This window comes from Solanum tuberosum, unplaced genomic scaffold, assembly GCF_000226075.1.
Source record: "Solanum tuberosum cultivar DM 1-3 516 R44 unplaced genomic scaffold, SolTub_3.0 scf00180, whole genome shotgun sequence".
In the NCBI taxonomy this organism is placed as follows: Eukaryota; Viridiplantae; Streptophyta; class Magnoliopsida; order Solanales; family Solanaceae; genus Solanum; species Solanum tuberosum.
In genome coordinates this window covers 690461-707467 of record NW_006239107.1, presented here as the reverse complement: position 1 = coordinate 707467, position 17007 = coordinate 690461, and the positions used below count along the sequence as shown (strand labels likewise).

The 17007-nt window shown below is 32.5% G+C and overlaps 2 protein-coding genes across 6 annotated transcripts; one reads left to right on the top strand and one right to left on the bottom strand.

Annotated features, from left to right (window-relative positions):
* Positions 1–1238: 1238 nt before the first annotated feature.
* On the bottom strand, positions 1239–6848 carry LOC102584648 (uncharacterized). 5 transcript variants are annotated; one of them, XM_006354715.2, is made up of 8 exons: positions 6712–6848; positions 5549–5841; positions 5086–5157; positions 4571–4638; positions 4049–4202; positions 3074–3157; positions 2873–2962; positions 1239–1850 (listed from the first exon to the last, which is right to left on the bottom strand). In XM_006354715.2, the coding sequence occupies exons 2-8, from the start codon at positions 5819–5821 to the stop codon at positions 1692–1694; spliced, it is 900 nt and encodes a 299-aa protein (XP_006354777.1). In that variant the 5' UTR covers positions 5822–5841; positions 6712–6848; the 3' UTR covers positions 1239–1691. The 5 variants fall into 5 exon arrangements, with proteins under 5 accessions (XP_006354777.1, XP_006354779.1, XP_015167515.1 ...); XM_006354717.2 differs by having other exon boundaries at positions 1239–1847; XM_015312029.1 differs by lacking the exon at positions 6712–6848 and adding an exon at positions 6466–6672.
* Positions 6849–9617: 2769 nt separating this feature from the next.
* LOC102584305 (protein DCL, chloroplastic-like) lies at positions 9618–11912 on the top strand. Its single transcript, XM_006354714.2, has 2 exons — positions 9618–10120; positions 11373–11912. The coding sequence occupies exons 1-2, from the start codon at positions 9737–9739 to the stop codon at positions 11667–11669; spliced, it is 681 nt and encodes a 226-aa protein (XP_006354776.1). The 5' UTR covers positions 9618–9736; the 3' UTR covers positions 11670–11912.
* The last annotated feature ends 5095 nt before the right edge of the window (positions 11913–17007 follow it).

Genomic DNA, 17007 nt, shown 5'->3' with positions numbered 1-17007 from the left:
GCATCATCCTAGCATACGTCCGATTTTAATTTATTTACCTAAAAATAAAATTACCCACTCAACTATCCATTTCTAAGATCCAATTAAGACCCGAATTAAAAATATGTTCACAAAATCGCCAGATAGCAGCCTCCAAATTCGTCAATATGCCAGCGTTTGAGATTATTATTCTACTGAGGATTTTAACCTCAAATGCATGGTTCTCCACCCTTCAAAACATCTTGTTCTCCACCTCTAATCTATGCATTATTCTCCGTTGTTGCAAATTTGTGGGAAATTGTTTTTGTTCTCCAGTATTGCAATTTGTGGGACATACAATTTCTTATTGCCTCAATTTCTTATGGATCGTTCTCCGCCCTCTAATTTTAGTTTTCCAAAAGAAAAATTGAATCAGTGGAATCGTTCATTAATCTCTTTTGATAGACAGCTATGGAGCTCCGACATGTCGACGGAGCTAATGCAAAAAGAGGTGTCACCCCATCGCTAGCCTAACTCGTCAAAAAGACCTAAAAGACACAGAAGAACACCACCAAATTGTATTTGAAGGCAGCGCCACCCTTGATGGTTCTCAGTCACGACATCGCTGCCGCATCATCATGCCACCAAAATGATAATTGACAATGCAATTCTGTTGGAAATCATCTCAGCAACACTATACGTTAAAAGCCTCAATTGAATCACAGCAGGGCTCAATGAATTTGGAATTTAGGATTTGATGTTTAAGTTGGGTTTGGAGTTTAATTCGGGTCTTAATTGGATCTTAGAAATGGATAGTTGAGTGGGTAATTTTATTTTTAGGTAAATAAATTAAAATCGGATGAATGCCTAGGATGATATCATGTGTCCCTCCGTTTGGGTTGAGGGTATACACAGCCTAAAAAATTAACGGCAAGGGCATATACATACGTAAAGTATAACGAAGGGTATACACATACTATTTATGATAGTTCGGGTATATTTGTCCTTTTTTCCCTTTAGAAAAAAGCCAATAAAAAAGAAGAAGCATAACAACCTGACAACCGAGAACATAGAATTTCCCAACAGCTTCCCTTCTAGAAAATAACCAAAAAAAGAAAAACAGATTTTCCATCTTTCCTCATTAATCTAGTTATAGGTTCAGATCCTCTTCTCACTACTCTTTTGTCATATATTGTCAAACTCTCTATAACAACATCGTTTGTCCAGATGTGTTTTGGTTGCTATGGAGAACATATAATATAACATAACATGAAAATAGGTTGCAAAAAGACTTGGTTGTTATAGAGAGCGGTTGTTTGCTGCTAAAATCACAGTGACAGAACACAAAGTTGTCCTCTCTTCTGGAGGATTACAGTAGTGCAAACACTACACAAAAATGGAAGCAAAAGGCATGGCAAAACTAAGTCACTTGAGAAGAATAAATGTTATTAATGACAGTAATCGACTAATGTGATGTGAAGATATGGTATCTACACAACTGAAGCAACGATCTGATAAAGTTTAACTGACCCTGGAGGGTAAGATTTCCACGCCACCTAGTGGCTGCAATGTTTTGATATGTACAAACATAACAAAATAGGAAATTTGGAGCTTTTGCGTCTCTCGATGAAAAGATACAGTGGGTAAATGATTAAAACAAAACGAGAAAAAATCTTTCCCCATTATGTAGCTTACCATCTGTACAATTAACTTATGGAAACAGAGAAAGCTGTTTATACTGGTTGTAGATGAGGAGTTGTTGCCCGTCCTGGTGTCGTCAAAGGTTCTGCGGCCGGTGCAGGTCCAGGTGCGACTGTGACATGCAAACCCCTATGCTGCCCTGCCTGCGCCAGGAAAGCAACTTCGGCTGCTGCTAATGCTGCTGCCTCCTGCTTTTATATATGTGAAAAAAGAAAAATCATAAGTATATATTTGACATTTACACACTAACATATTTAATGAAGTTTATAATTTACACAGTCAACTCACTTAATAGTCTATGAAAATAAAAGATACCTGCATATCATACGGTTGGATTGGTAACTTAGAAAAATATGCAAATAACCTACCATAACCTCAAGTGTATAAGTTAAATACACCTTTAGATGTCTCCCGTTATTTTTTTGAAACTTTCAAGTGTCTTATCTACCTACAAGGCATTTATGTACATGTGAAAAAGGACTCTAATGTTGGTTACACCAAAAATGTATGAAGATAAACTGCACCATGAACAGCCAGTGGGCATGATTAACTTCTACACAACTAGAACGGGTGGTGAAAATTCTCAAATGTTGAACCTGCTCTTAATTTCTATAAAAAAAATTAATCATGATAATGAAATGCTCTGATCGTTATTTGATTCAACCAACTTACACCAGTAGTGAAAAATGGAATTCTGAAATCACAATGGAACCTCAAATCTCACAGATTGAAAATAGTTCTGATGTCTCTCAGGTGCAAGGTGGTCATTGAATAACTTCCATGATGTATACAACCATTGGCCTACTATTATTTTTCATCATTATCAATATGAAATCTGAAAATGTGATGTTTAATACTTATTGGAAGAAAAATTCAAAAGAAAACAAGTATGCCAATTAAGGGTTTGTATAAGAAACAAGAATAATTGTGTATTTCATTCATGAAAGTTAAGACTATTAAACAGCCAAAGATGGTAATCAAATAGTTGGTTAAACATGGAATAAGCTTGAAGATTAGAAGTTTATGAATGTACATAAATATAGCAGCTAGTTAACCATTACCACCAAAAGAAAAGCAGAAAAAACTAAGGGACTTAAACAATGAGAGTGGCATATTTGGCATAAACACAAAGTGTCAGTAAAATGTGCAAGAATGAAGACAAATGTCAACACAGTTCTGAAAGTTATAAAAAAAAAGAGAAAAAGTATCTAACCTGTCTTTGCCTACGACGCTGCAATATACCGACAGCCCAAGCTATAATGTAACAAGGTAAAAGAAAACCGGCAGCACGGAGCAGGAAAAGCTGTGTCAAGAATCAACTAGATCATTAGTCCCACCCGCTGTCTAGAGTAGATGTGTCATAAACTTATCATAGAAAGTAACAAGTAGACTTAAAACTCACTGTATTACTTACCGTGAAAAAGGTGGAAACATCATCCTCATCCTCATCAGCATCTCCAACGATCAGAGCATGCCTCAGTAACAGAAGGGCCATTAACTGAAGGAAAACAGAGTGCATAATTTAATATGGTGAGCAAACAAAGTGAGAAGATAGAAAAACAAATTTGTCACCAAGATCTACTGTTTTTGGCACATCTAAAAGATTCTTCCCCAATCTTCTTCAAGTTTAACATCCATAAACATGTAGGATACATGCCATGCATACTGCGGAAATCTTTAAATATTTAGGAACGAGATTGACACTCATTTCTGATCCCATTGGACAACCAGAAGAAAAATAGCATAAGAAACAAGACAGGGTAATAAGAGGAAAGTGAAGAAAAGCATGCACTCTACCAAGAGATCATTGCAATGACATAATATCATATACTAATACAGATTGCCATTTCAAGGACTTGCTGGAAAATCTTTATTTTTTATTTATTTATTCAAGTATAACCAGAAATATGGTCCTGCCGGGGTTTGAACCCGCAACCTTCACAAGCATGAGGGTATAAGTAATGACGGGTGTAGAAGCTTGTTTGTCATCTATACAAAGGGTGGATGAGTTAATATCTATCTTTTTTTAATATCAATAATGTTTTCTCTTACATATCATTACTAAAATATGCCTCCAATGAGATGAAAATCCCCGTTGTATTTTCTCTAAAGATGGAATCGGCCCAAAAATGCAATCTTGATAAAATTCTACTACCAATTCAACTGCACTCTACCATCTCAGAGCTTAATGTGAAAATTCATTAATCACACTACCAATGTCATTCCCACCCTCCTCTCTCTCAAGAGACTTTTAATTCGTTCATGTACATACCAGCTAGAAGAACAATTTTAATGCATGTCCAACATCACACTAGCCACTACTAAGCAAAAGAAGTTTGCACTGCAATAAAACAAAATGAATTAACTACACAATAATTCAGTTGCTTACAATCAAAGCGGCAGACCGACAAAATGCAGCTCCATTAGCATTTGAATCTGCATATTCATCATAGTCAGCCTCTAGAAGACGGCGTTCAGCAGCAGCCATTGCAAGAAGTCGAGGATCATGAAAGTCGACCTGAGTGCCACCCACTGTCCAACCTCTACATAAGCCACATGGTTGAATTCATCATTGACAGATAAGACAGAAAAGAAGTTTATCGGCATATAAAGATTACAAAAGGATGTGCTGTTTATGTTTCGAGTGCTACATGACCCCAGAAGCATAGAAACACTGTCTGGATCTTATTGAAAAAAAACTAGAAAACCACTCTTAAAAAGGGGAAAAGAAAGAAGTTGAGGGAAAAATAGCCAAACAATCACTTACCACAGGCAGAAGTTACTAACGACAAAAACTGGCTCCAAAGTATTGGTTCCATCAGATTATGTTACAAATTTTAAGTAACAAGGACAAATTATGCATCAACAGTGGTCAGTGTATATTGGGGAAAACTAAGCTACCCGGACATACCTGATGTCAATGGATGTATCTTCAGATTGAGGAGGCGGGGGCCGAGCAGTATAGCCAGGCTGATAAAGCTGCAGGTTAGACACAAAATTTTCTAAGTTTGGTAAGCCTGCCAGCTAGATAGAAATATTTCCGCGTGTAGCTGAACTAAAACTCTTTCAGCAAGCATTCACTGGCATTCCAAATTTGTGACAAGTATCAATGCCCTTTGTTTTTTATTAGTTGTATCAATGTCCTATATTTCTGAAGTAAAAAAATAAATCTGCGTAGGGATAAGTGACACACTCTACCGTCAGGAAAGAGTATTGAGGAGGAAAGTGCGAGCACATAAAGGAAATATGATTGTCTATACTCTCAGCTGGTGGTCTGGTACAGAGTCAATTATGTTATCTCACCTAGACACCTACCCTCACTCTTTTATGGCTCAATTGTCTTACACTGGTTTTGGTATGGGGAGAGGCAAAAGGTTAATCATCATACTCAATAAAACAATGTAAATAGAACACACATAGGAGTACCTGATGGCAAATCTCGCAAGTTATATCTCCCTTCTCATCACACCATCGTTGAACACATTTTCTATGAGCATACTGGATTTTGTGACAGTGAAGTAGATGACAAATAAAAAAGAATAGTTAGCATACCAATAAAAGCTCATATAAGTACACAAAATAATTGTTGGACATTGCAACACAGAGATAAATAAGCTGTGACAGTGAAGAACACAAAATAATTGTTGGACATAGTGACAGTGAAGTAGACTAGAATGCTTTCAACTTTGTTGAAGAGGGCAGAAAACTCAAATATCAAGCCTCTGTAGAATGTTGAATCATTCAAATCTTAAGATCTTGAGAAAAAATGTATCAGGGATTAGCAAATTTTAGGCTTTAGCTGTAAAAAACGTGATTGACATAATTATAAAAGCGTAAGCAACTCATTGAACAAGAAAAGAACTAAAATTCACCAACTTCACAAAGATACCTTCAAGCTGCCACTGCAACCACAAGGCATCTCCAAATTTTTCAAGCTATCTTCTTCCTGGCAAATCCGACATTCCACAGTCTGAAGTAATGGCTCTTCTTCATCTCCAGCTCTTGGATATTCGTTCTCTTGAGCATCAATACCTGAGGACGTACCAACTGTCTGAGTGACAGATGTGCCTCCAGAGAATTCTGTATGCTCGGGCCGTGGCAGAGAGTGCAATGATTCGGGTGTGATAAGATGGTCAACACGCAAAACCAAATGTTCTTCCATTAGCAGTTCACCAACTTATCCTAAGATCCTCAAACAACGTCAGCCATCTCATATGACAAAAATATAAGAGGAAAAATTCAGACACTCACTAAGCAAAAGAAGATTCTCTAACCATCACATTTTTACAGACTACTAGAGATACTGGTTTTAGTGAATTTGGTATACTTTAGTGTTGTATAGTTTTGCTTTACCTCTGTATAGCTTTGCCCTAAGTTAGCCACCTATGTTGCCATCTTAAAAAACGAATCTTGCTACTTACTAAAATGGCCATCACATGTCAAGAGAAAGGAATTTGAAAAGCATCCAGAATGCCACATTAAACATGCAAAGAAACTGGATCTCCTAGTTTAAATTCGCAAACATACATTTCTCACTACTAAAGAACAGCACTCTTGAACAGAAAATTAGAGTTTGAAACCTAACATCAAATTGACCTATAAAATAAGTTCGAAAATTCAACCCAAATTCTGAAGCAAAACGGTTAAACAAACGCATGAAACAACCTTCTGAGATCCCTCAGTCCCATTTCCTCTCTTTTTTCTAACAGTCAACAATCTTGACAAAATCAAGACCATACATTTCATGATAGAACTTCTAAAAGCTTCAAGCTTTGGGCATAAAAAGGATGAAAAAACATCGTTTACCTTCAGTTTCAATAAATCGCAAAAATTATATAACAAGTCAGAATCCAGCGATTAATTAGCTCACCCAATTATAGAAATCTTCCACCCAAAGCAAAAAGTTTCAATCTTGGACTAGGAACTTAGATTAAAATGTAGATTAATGGTTGGAATTTGAGATAACTGAACTGAATCAACTCACCTAAATGTAAAATCATAAACCCCAAACAAAAAGAGCAAAATTAGGATAAACAACAGATGAAAAGGTACCTGAATATGCAATTCTTGATGGGTTAGCTTTGTGAAGGACCAGCTTAGAAGCTAATGAATATATACGAGTCTTTTTCAGACAAGAAAAGTCGCAATAACACTTTTTCCTTGTGGGGTTTGCTTAGAAATTTATGATAAAATTGATATATTTATATTCTTCTAGTTTATTGTAGAAGTCTTTTCTACTCTTCTATATGGCCGAGTAAAGATTAGATTAAATCTCGAGGTTTTGGGTTTAAATTTTGAAGAAATAAAAATATATTAGGTAATATTTTTATTTGTTTTGATTTTGATGGACGAAATTATTTGATACTCATTTGAAAGATAATAGATATTTCATAGAATTATTTAAAAATTGATTGGAATATCACAATTAGATGAATTTATAAAAACCACAAATCTTCGCTTTTACCCTTGGTCTTGGTAACGTTTTCCCCAAGCCAAAAGAAAATGACGTTTTCCGTATGGGTATAATGGACAAAGTCAATGTTGTCATAAATTTCAAAATTTTAAAAAAAAATGTTTTCTCAATATTGGTATTCATATTTAATTAATGAATATTATAAAGTTACATATTTTAAATAGTTAAGGAAATATTAAGCGCAAATGTGTTTACTTTTTACTTAGTCTTTTAATCATAAGTCATAAATTAAGAAGTGTTATTTCTCACATTATAGGGGAGTTTCGAGGCAATATAAAAATTACTCTCTTTGTATGACTTATAAATTGCAGGTTAGAGTTGTAAAATCAATCATTAATACTTATATTAGAGTTTACTATTCAAATCAGACATAAAATATCTAGTAAGTCGAATTATTCTTATATCTCACTTAATCAGACATATGTTTTGCATTATTTACTTGGCAACAAAGTATTATTTTTTTGTAGCAAGTAATTAGTCCTCTTAGTAAAACCTTGGGGAAGAGGTCTTCTTCCAAGAAGAAGCAAACTAGAACAATAAAAAGTCAATGGTCATAAACAAAGACAATAATCTCTTCTAGTTGCTTTGGCTAAAAATGAGTAAGCACAAAGAGGGGAATAAAATGTACCACGTAATTTCATGTTTCTTAGCTCCCTTTTGTACCCCACCCACACTTGCACATAATTGATATAAAAAAAAAAGTCCAATGGTAGCCTAATAGTACTAATTAGAGGAAGAAAAAGATGGAAAAGTTTGGTATGTATGTTTGGCTTTTAAAGAGTTGATGAATTGGTAAAAAGTAAAAGGGAAAATGGGGTGGTTGAGTAGCATGCTCTCTAGAAAGGGAAAATGGGGTGGTTGGTATTCGTATTAGAGTTCGATTAATTCGAAGCTCAAATCCAAGATCTTTAATTAAAAGAGGAGCAATCTCCTCCACTACACCACATTTGTTGGTGGTATACTACTCATTAATCCTCTATATCAATTTAGTTTTGTGTTTCTCTTCCCTTTTCTTTTTTCCTTGGATGCTATCTAGAAAAAAAATATAAATTATTAATTGCACATCTAAAATATTCTCAAAGCAATATTGTAGACTGATTATATATAATTAATATGGATCGCATTATTATTTTATCTTTTGTTATTCTGATTTTTAAGAAGTCATTTGAATTCAATAGCACATAAAATATTGAATATTCATTACATATTAAGGTGATGCATTATGAGTTTACGAGACAAAAAAGCATTTAAACGAAATTTCTAAAAAAAAAAACTAAGGTTGAACAACTAGATAAAACTATTAAGGATCCATATTATGAGTGTGCAAAACAACATTATTTAATCAATAAAAGTTTAAAAGAAAAGAAGGATGGAATGGGGACAAATAGAAGGAAAAAGTTTAGTGACAATATCATAGATTCAATGATGTGTTTCTTGACCTTATATGAGTCATGATAAGTTTTGTTTGCTTATGAGCATCATTGTTATTATTTACAAGTATCACTTTTCTTGTTGTATCTCATTCAAGATGTTGTGTATTTTATTTAGGCATAATACATGAATATATTTTTTAATTTAGTTTTATCTTACATTTATCTCCTTCAATTTTTGGTATGCACAAATAGAACGTTAATCTTATATAAAATTGAATAAATAGACGCACGCGTCCTACGTGACATTCTATAAGACAATTTGAGCACTATGTAGTGTCCTACGTATATTATGGCACATAGGACTCATGTGACTATTTATTTAACTTTATACAAGTTAAGTGTTTACTTGTGCACAGTGCCAGAGCCACCTTACAATGAGGGATCCGAACTCCCTTCGGCGAAAAATTATATGATTTATACATGGTTAAAATAATTTTTTAGGTATATATAGTATATGTCAAACCCTCTTCGGCTATTTCGTGTATCTATTTTTTTAGATTTTGAACTCCCTTATTGAAAATTCTGCCTCCATCACTGCTTGTGCACACCCTATGTTGAAAAACATGAACATATAATGAGGTCAAGTTAAAAGTCACATTCATATATTATGACTTTCATTTATATGAGTGTCATGTTAATAACACCTTTTTTTTTATAGGTAAAATGAGCTTTCTTGTTTCCATTTTTTTCTTTTGTGAAAAAATTATTGTAATCTTTATGATTAATTTACTATATTTTTCGTCGAGTATATTGACTAGTATCAATATACTTTTCTTTAACTTAAAGAATCGATTTCTTATGAGACATTATGACTAGTTGTGAAATTAAGATTTGTTAATCTCACGTGTGATTCTTACACTAGAGTATTGATTTAGCAAAATTAATGATAAATCTCTTTTTGAAAATTAATATATACTATATACTCTTGGTTTAATAATTGAGAATAATTCTCCTATTCCTATATCGCTAAAAACAAAATCGGATCCGGGTTTTGTTAAAGTACGGGTTAAAACTTAAAAGCCCAATTCGGAGTTGATCAGTTTAATCGGGTCACAACCTTTGCCAGTTGCCACTGTCAGTGAGGGTTTAAACTTGCATCAAAACCCTAGCGTTCCTTTTACCTCAATTCTAACCGCTTCACTTGCTCCCTTCAACTTACAACAGCATAGCCATGGCAGAAACAGAGCCTGAAGCCGCCGCCGCGCCCGCCGTTGAACCCTTAGTAGAGGCCGAGAAAGAGGACACTTCGGCTCAGGACATGGATGTGGAAGCTCAAGCCGCCGATGATACGGAAGAGAACGGAGGGTCGAAGCGTCCAAGGGAGGAGGAAAACGAGGTGGAGAATGAAGACGTTACAAAGAAGCTGAAGGTCGATAAGTCTGTGGAAGAAGAACGATTCGAGAATTTAGATGGAAGCAAAACGGTGGAGGAAGAGAAGAAATACGAGTCTGGTCCTGTTAGCGTGGGTCCTAAGAACTTTGGATCGTCTGTGGAGATGTTCGATTACTTTTATAAGCTTCTTCATTCTTGGTCTCCCAACCTCAACCTCAACAAGGTGAGCTGTTTTATGTATTTTTCTTCAATATTGCAGTGAAACAGTTGTGAGTGGAGCGAAATAGATAACTAACCTTGATGTGAAATGCTCTGAATGTCGAATTGTGCCCACATAGGCTCGAAATGGATATAGATGATTCATATAGCTAACACTGACCCCCTTAATTTGTTATTAAGGCTTAGTTGTTTGAGTGTAGCCTATTGATAAAATTTGTGGAGGATTGACTGTGCATAATTCCATAAACCAAGATTTGATCTTTGTACTGGTTTTGGTCTCCGGTTTTAGTTTTTCATGGATAGGCTGCCAATGTGTGATTTCTCGTGAGCAATTTCGGATATCTTACATGGAATAGTCTGAAAGTGTGTAGCTTTAGAGCATTAAGCTGAATTATATGTTTATATCAGTCAGCCAGTGCAGAGTGCACTATGCTGTTTGGTTCCCTTGTGTGGCTTTGTAGTACCAATTGGGCAAGTTTATTTGTGAGCCATAAGTTATCTCCAGCCTGCCAAAAGTTGCTTCCTGTCTAAAGCATCCGGCGTTTAGATGGATGGGATGGGAGATTTCTATTCTCTGTGTGTATACGACTATGAATATTGACTCAAGCCAAGCAAATAGTCTCTTGTTAGATATGATAGTAATTGTGAGATTGCACCTCTCCTATTTTGGCCCATATATTTATTTGGTTTTAGCAAATAGTATCAAAATTCATAAGGCAAAGTTAGAGAATACCTAACTTCTTACTGAATAAATGGGCCAGAACTGGATAATTGCAGTTCAACAAGTACAACCACATGGACAACACCTTCCATTTCTTTCCATCCTTGGTTAGTTGGAAGTAAAATGCATTTAGAAAACAATGGTTGTATTATGTGCGAGAATTGGATGGTACATTTGTTGTGTGACCTCCTTGATTAAGTGCCCGTTTGGATTAGCTTATTTTTAGGTGTTTTTGGCTTTCAAGCACTTTTTAAAGGTGTTTGGAAAGCTTAAAAAGTGCTTTTAAGCACCCACTTTTAGACCAAAAAAGTTGTAAAATAAGCCAAAAGTAGGGTATCCTCTACTTATGGCTTTTAGTTTTTGACTTATAAGTTTACTTTTTATAAGTCCATCCCAACAGGCCCTAACCCATTGCTTGTAGAAAGAAGTTGTGTTCAAATATGCTGGGTAATCTATTTTGGTTGGTTAGATACTCATGTCTCATCACATGAAATTTTATCTGTGCTTTCTGATTCCTTTTCTTGCTGTATTGCAGTATGAGCACATTGTTTTGCTTGACTTGCTAAAGAAGGGTCATTTAGAGCCAGATAGAAAGATTGGTACAGGAGTCCGCGCATTCCAAATCCGGTTTCATCCTCAATTTAAAAGTCGCTGCTTCTTTGTCATTAGGGAGGATGACTCTGTGGATGATTTTAGCTTCAGGAAATGTGTTGATCACATTAGTCCCCTCCCAGAGAACATGCAAGTAAAACACGAGGCAAACAGAGACTTGGCTCGTGGTGGAAAAGGAGGTGGGCGTGGCCGTGGAAGAGGAGGGAAGCCAAGATATTGAAGGCAGCTGCGTGTTCTGCCAATTATTCTGTACGCCGTCGCATGCTGCTGTTTAGTCCACATTTTGTTCAATACCCCTTTCAATCCTGCAGTTTATGACATAATGGTTTGTTGCTAGTGAAGTTACATGACTACAAGGATGGCATCAACTAGTTATAATCTTACCATAATATGCGTTAAATTTATGTAATGTATGAATACATCAGATGAAATTATCATATGAAGAACGTATTAGTCAATTTTTTCGCATATACTGTAGGAGGTGTTAACTAAACATATTGCTCTGGTAAATTGTGAGCTCCCTCCCAAGTGCATTAGCCCTCACCAAACTCCCAATTGTTTTCACAGCATGTTTCAAGACCTCAATAGGAATAGCTACTGTTATGGTCTTATCGAGTGAAACTTCATGACAATATCCTCGCGTTTCACATGGACTATTTATGAAGTTTATTCCATCAAAAGCTGCTAGGACTCCGTTATATCAACCAAAAATTGTTTGGTCTTTGTATCCAAACTAATTAAATCTTTGAAAAGATGATACTTGGAATTTTTCAACTCCAGAAGTACCTCTTCGGCTTCTGAATTTCCATCATTCCGCTAAAGATTAAAGTAAGATTTTTTTATGAGTGACTACCTAACTTTGTACTCTTATATATTTCTTTGGCCCCAACGTGTCTAAATCGAAACTTGTCCTCAACTAATGGACACCAATTTATTAGTATTTCCCTACTAAAAAAGACTAAGGGTCCAAATGAACCCTAGATGGACCCTAGATTTTAGTAATGGTGGGGTGAGGTTTGGGAGGGGGGATTTAAATTTAAAAGGTCTCTTTCAAAAGATTATAGTAAGATTAATCTAATAATATAATTTTAAGACACCAATAATCATGTGGGCTTTACACCTAAATAGGACAAAAGGAAATGGCGTGCACTTTTTATCTCTTGTTATGAATATTAGGAATAGGGGTGTGCATTCGGTTTTTCGGTTTGGATTTTTTGGTTTTGTAAAAGTGTAACTCAATCCGATCCAAAATAAATTTGGTTTGGTTTGGTTTTCCTCTATTCGGTTCGGCTTTTTTCAGTTTGGTTATTCGGTTATGTCAATAATTAATAACATAACCAAAGTAATAATATTTAATTCCTTAAATATACTTTCTAATATAAATCATAAGTAAAACTTAAAACACAATACTTATAAGTATTATAGATGTAATTCAAACATGAAATATAAACGTAATCATCATGAAAGACAATAACCAAAAAGGGACAAAAGTAGATTAACTCCAACTTAATGCTAACCTAAACATTATATATATATATATATATATAAAATTTGGTTTTTATTTTTTTTAAATCCAAAACCAAATCAAAAAACTAAACAAAGTAATTTATTAATCCAAAACCAATCCGAAAAATCAAAAAACCAATCCAAATAAAAATTCGGTTTGATTTGATTTGGTTATTCGATTTAATCCGAATAATGCACACCCCTAATTAGGAATTTGAAATAGGACATGTTGATCTCTCCAATGTTCCTACTAGGTAGGGGAAATGACTTCGAATTTACAAAGTTTAATATACTTATCATGGATGATTAACACGTGTCATCCACTTAAATAATTCTCTTTTGATTAATCACATTGATTAAGACACTTATGTTAAAATGGTTCCATATTGAAAGAATAATATACTAGTTTTTATTGATATCGATCGAGCTGTCTATCAAATAGGTACCCAACGCCACTAGCTGTTTATTTAACTAAGTTTGTGTGACAATTTTTATTTTTTTTTAAAAAAATCTTCTGTTCAATGTTTTACAAAAAGAAAAGAAAAACTTCAAACCTTATTCATACTTTATATATTTCTTATCGGTAATGGAGGCATCGACACGTATGTCTATTAGAAACAGTCTATGATAGAGATATTGAAAATTTATTTAATAAATAAAAAAATCTATAGCAAAAGTGTTGATGAGTAATTAATATTATATTCTTGATTTTAAAAAGTTAGGTATAATTTCGTACAAAAAACTATATATAATTTCTCTAAATCAATATGCATTAGACTAATGAGTTAGTACTATGAATCGTTTTATAAATTATAATTGATGAATCAACGTGCATTAGACATTTTTGGTACTACAAAGTCTACAAATAGTCAAAAACGATGAAATGTAAACAACACAACCAAAAACATATATAACATAATTAATGGCAGAGGGAAAAAAGAAGAAGTGGAGGAGATAATAGCATAATGTAATATTAAACAAAATGCAAAAGTAGAGGATCAAATTGATTAAACTTTCCATTGTTCTTATCCTCTCATTATATGTACTCTTTATATACCATTGCTTTCAAGCTTCAAGGAATTAGTTAATTGCAACTATATCCTCCATCAGGCAATTAAATTCAGACACGTTGATAGACATTTAGGGGTTGTTTTGTTCGCGAATTAAATTATCTCGTAAATTACAATTTAAAATTTAAATTATCTTACATTTGATAGAATAAAATAAAATATTTAAATAAAATAAATTTTATCTCAAATTTAATTTTAAAATATTCCGCGTACCGAACGAGCTCTTTGAACAGTCCACGGTGCACCATAACAACACCACTATCGACTCTATTGAGAGATCTGAGAACAAAGATGGGCCAGGAGTCAGACAAGGAAAGATCTATATATCTATCTGTCCCAAATTAATTATACAATTTTTTTACTTTTCGAGAATTAACTCAATTAATTTTTTATAATTAAAATTTAAATATTTAATAAGTTTATAAAGTATATTATAAGTTATAATTTTTTATATTGATATAATAAAAATTATTTTTTAAAATTCTATTGTCAAAATATAAAACATGTCAACTAAATTGCAACGAAGGGAATATAAAGCTAGGCATGATGTCTATAATTTTAAATCTCCAATTAAATTGAGTAATTAATACATATTAATATCTATACTTTTTATCTTCTTTCATATTTCATTGTGAATCTGTGATGCAGATCTTATTATTGTAAGCAGATGGAGAAATTCTTCAACTTTGTAGTTTAAATAATTACATATGGTAAAGTATATGTAGTTATTTAAATATATTAGTTGATTTGTTTTCAATTATTCAATGTTAGGCTGGAATATGCTTATGTACTATGTGCAAAAAGACGGAGAAATCGAAGGAAGAATGTTGATCTTTACTTTAGAGCCGGATTGGCTGTGTCGATGGGAGGTCAGAAGTATTTATTTATTTATTTTGAGAAAAAGTATTTTTTTGAAAAATTAGGTGTTTGGCAAATCACTAAAATTATTTTTATATGAAAGAAGAAACAATTTTAATGTTGTTGAAAGAAATTAAAAATTTATGTTTCTTATTAAAAAAAAAAAAGCAGAAGCCGAAGAAGGAAATATCTCGTTCATATGTACATATTTACCAATATATCTCTTATAAATTAATTAGCACATCTCATGAGTTTGGTTAAGTTTCATTTTAAAATTTACTTTTATTTTTATATAATACATTTATTTTTTATTTTACATTTATGTATTGTTATTTTACACATTATTTTGCAGAATTAGAAAAAAAGGTAATAACAATATTTTTGCAAGATTAGAAAAAAGATATTTTTTTTAAAAGATTTCATCCCTCTAAAAAGGGTATAATATTGATTAAAATTTTGAATAAGTAGATTTTAATTTAATAAAAATGAAATTATTATTTTTGTAATAGATATTTAAAATAGTTCCTCTCTATAAAATGATCTTATTACTAAGGGGTCGTTTGGTTTGAATATGAGTTATGATGGGATAAGTTATGTTGGGATAAGTTGTCCTGGGATAAGTTGTCCTGAGATTATTTCTTATTGAGTGTTTGGTTTGTTATATTCAAAATAATATATATTGATAAATTTTAAGAACAAGTTGTTTGTTTACAAAATTACCCTTCACTTTATTTAAACTTTTTAAATATTTCTTTGTGAGCTTTAGTTATTCATTTTTTAAAATAAAACTTTTATTTTATTTAACTTAAATATTTTTGTTTATGTATTCCCATGATAAGTACCATGTGTATTTAAAAATATAACTTTTTTTCTTATTTAGCTTAAAAATAGAACTTCCCTCTTAAGTTTATTAAAGAGAAGAAAATTTATGAGAAATCAAAATAAAATAAACATAAGAATTAGTCAAATAAATTCATAAATAAAAATTATATTTATATAGTATAATTTTTTAATAGAAAAATATGTATAATTATCATAAAAATAAGGAGTAGTAAATATTATTATACATGGTATTAAAAAAAATGTAAAAAATGATGTATAAAAAGGATTTAAAGGGACATATTTGTCATTTACCTATTTTATCTCGGATAAGTTATCCCGGGATTACTATACCACCCATGGGGAGGGATAACTTATCCCGGTACTAATTATTAATCCCGGGATAAGTTATCCCGGACTTACCAACCAAACAACATAATTTTTTTTTATCCCATCACTATTTCCTTATCCCATCACTATTATTTCTAATCCCTCACACCAAACGAGCCCTAAAAGTAATGATACTTACACATTTTCGTAATTTGACTCTCAAAAGAATTTTGAAAAAAGATTCGTCAAACACAATTTGCTTATGAAAGACACTTTTCAATGAATTAACCAAACATAAATTATTATTTTATTTTTTTATCAAAAACACTTTTTCTAAAAATATACTTTTAAAAAATAATTTCGAAGATAAGAAATTTTTAACATTAATGTCAAACAAGTTTTTACTATTTTTATTTTGTATTTTTCTTAATCACAATTTGTCTCATGACATTATGTATTATATTAGATATTCTATCTTAGTTGAATTTATTTGTTTGTATCATCTTCCTATATTCAAATGGATCCATGCTGTTGTTGTAGTTGTTATAGTTTATGTTAAGATTTTATCTTTTGATTATTTGATTTTTCATTGTTAGGAAGTTAAAGGTGAAACAGATTAAAATCTGATTTTCTAAAAAGAAAATGAGTGATTGAGTAGGAAAGCAAGAAAGATAAAAAAGAAAAAGTAAAAAGAACAAAGGAAAAAGTTAAAGATAAAAAGGTTTAAAAGTGGACAACAAAGGGAAAAAATAAGATAAAAACTACACAACAGATTCTTACCATTCGATACTGGTATATACATTAAAAAAAAAAAAAACAGATGTAGAAGAAATAATTGTTTTTTTTATATATATGTATATATATATACACACACACACAAAATACAACGTTTTGTTTTTCTGAAATTCTGTATTTCTTTACTTTATTTTAAGAAAAAAAAATAGTTTCACTTGTACTGTTGTACATATACTATAT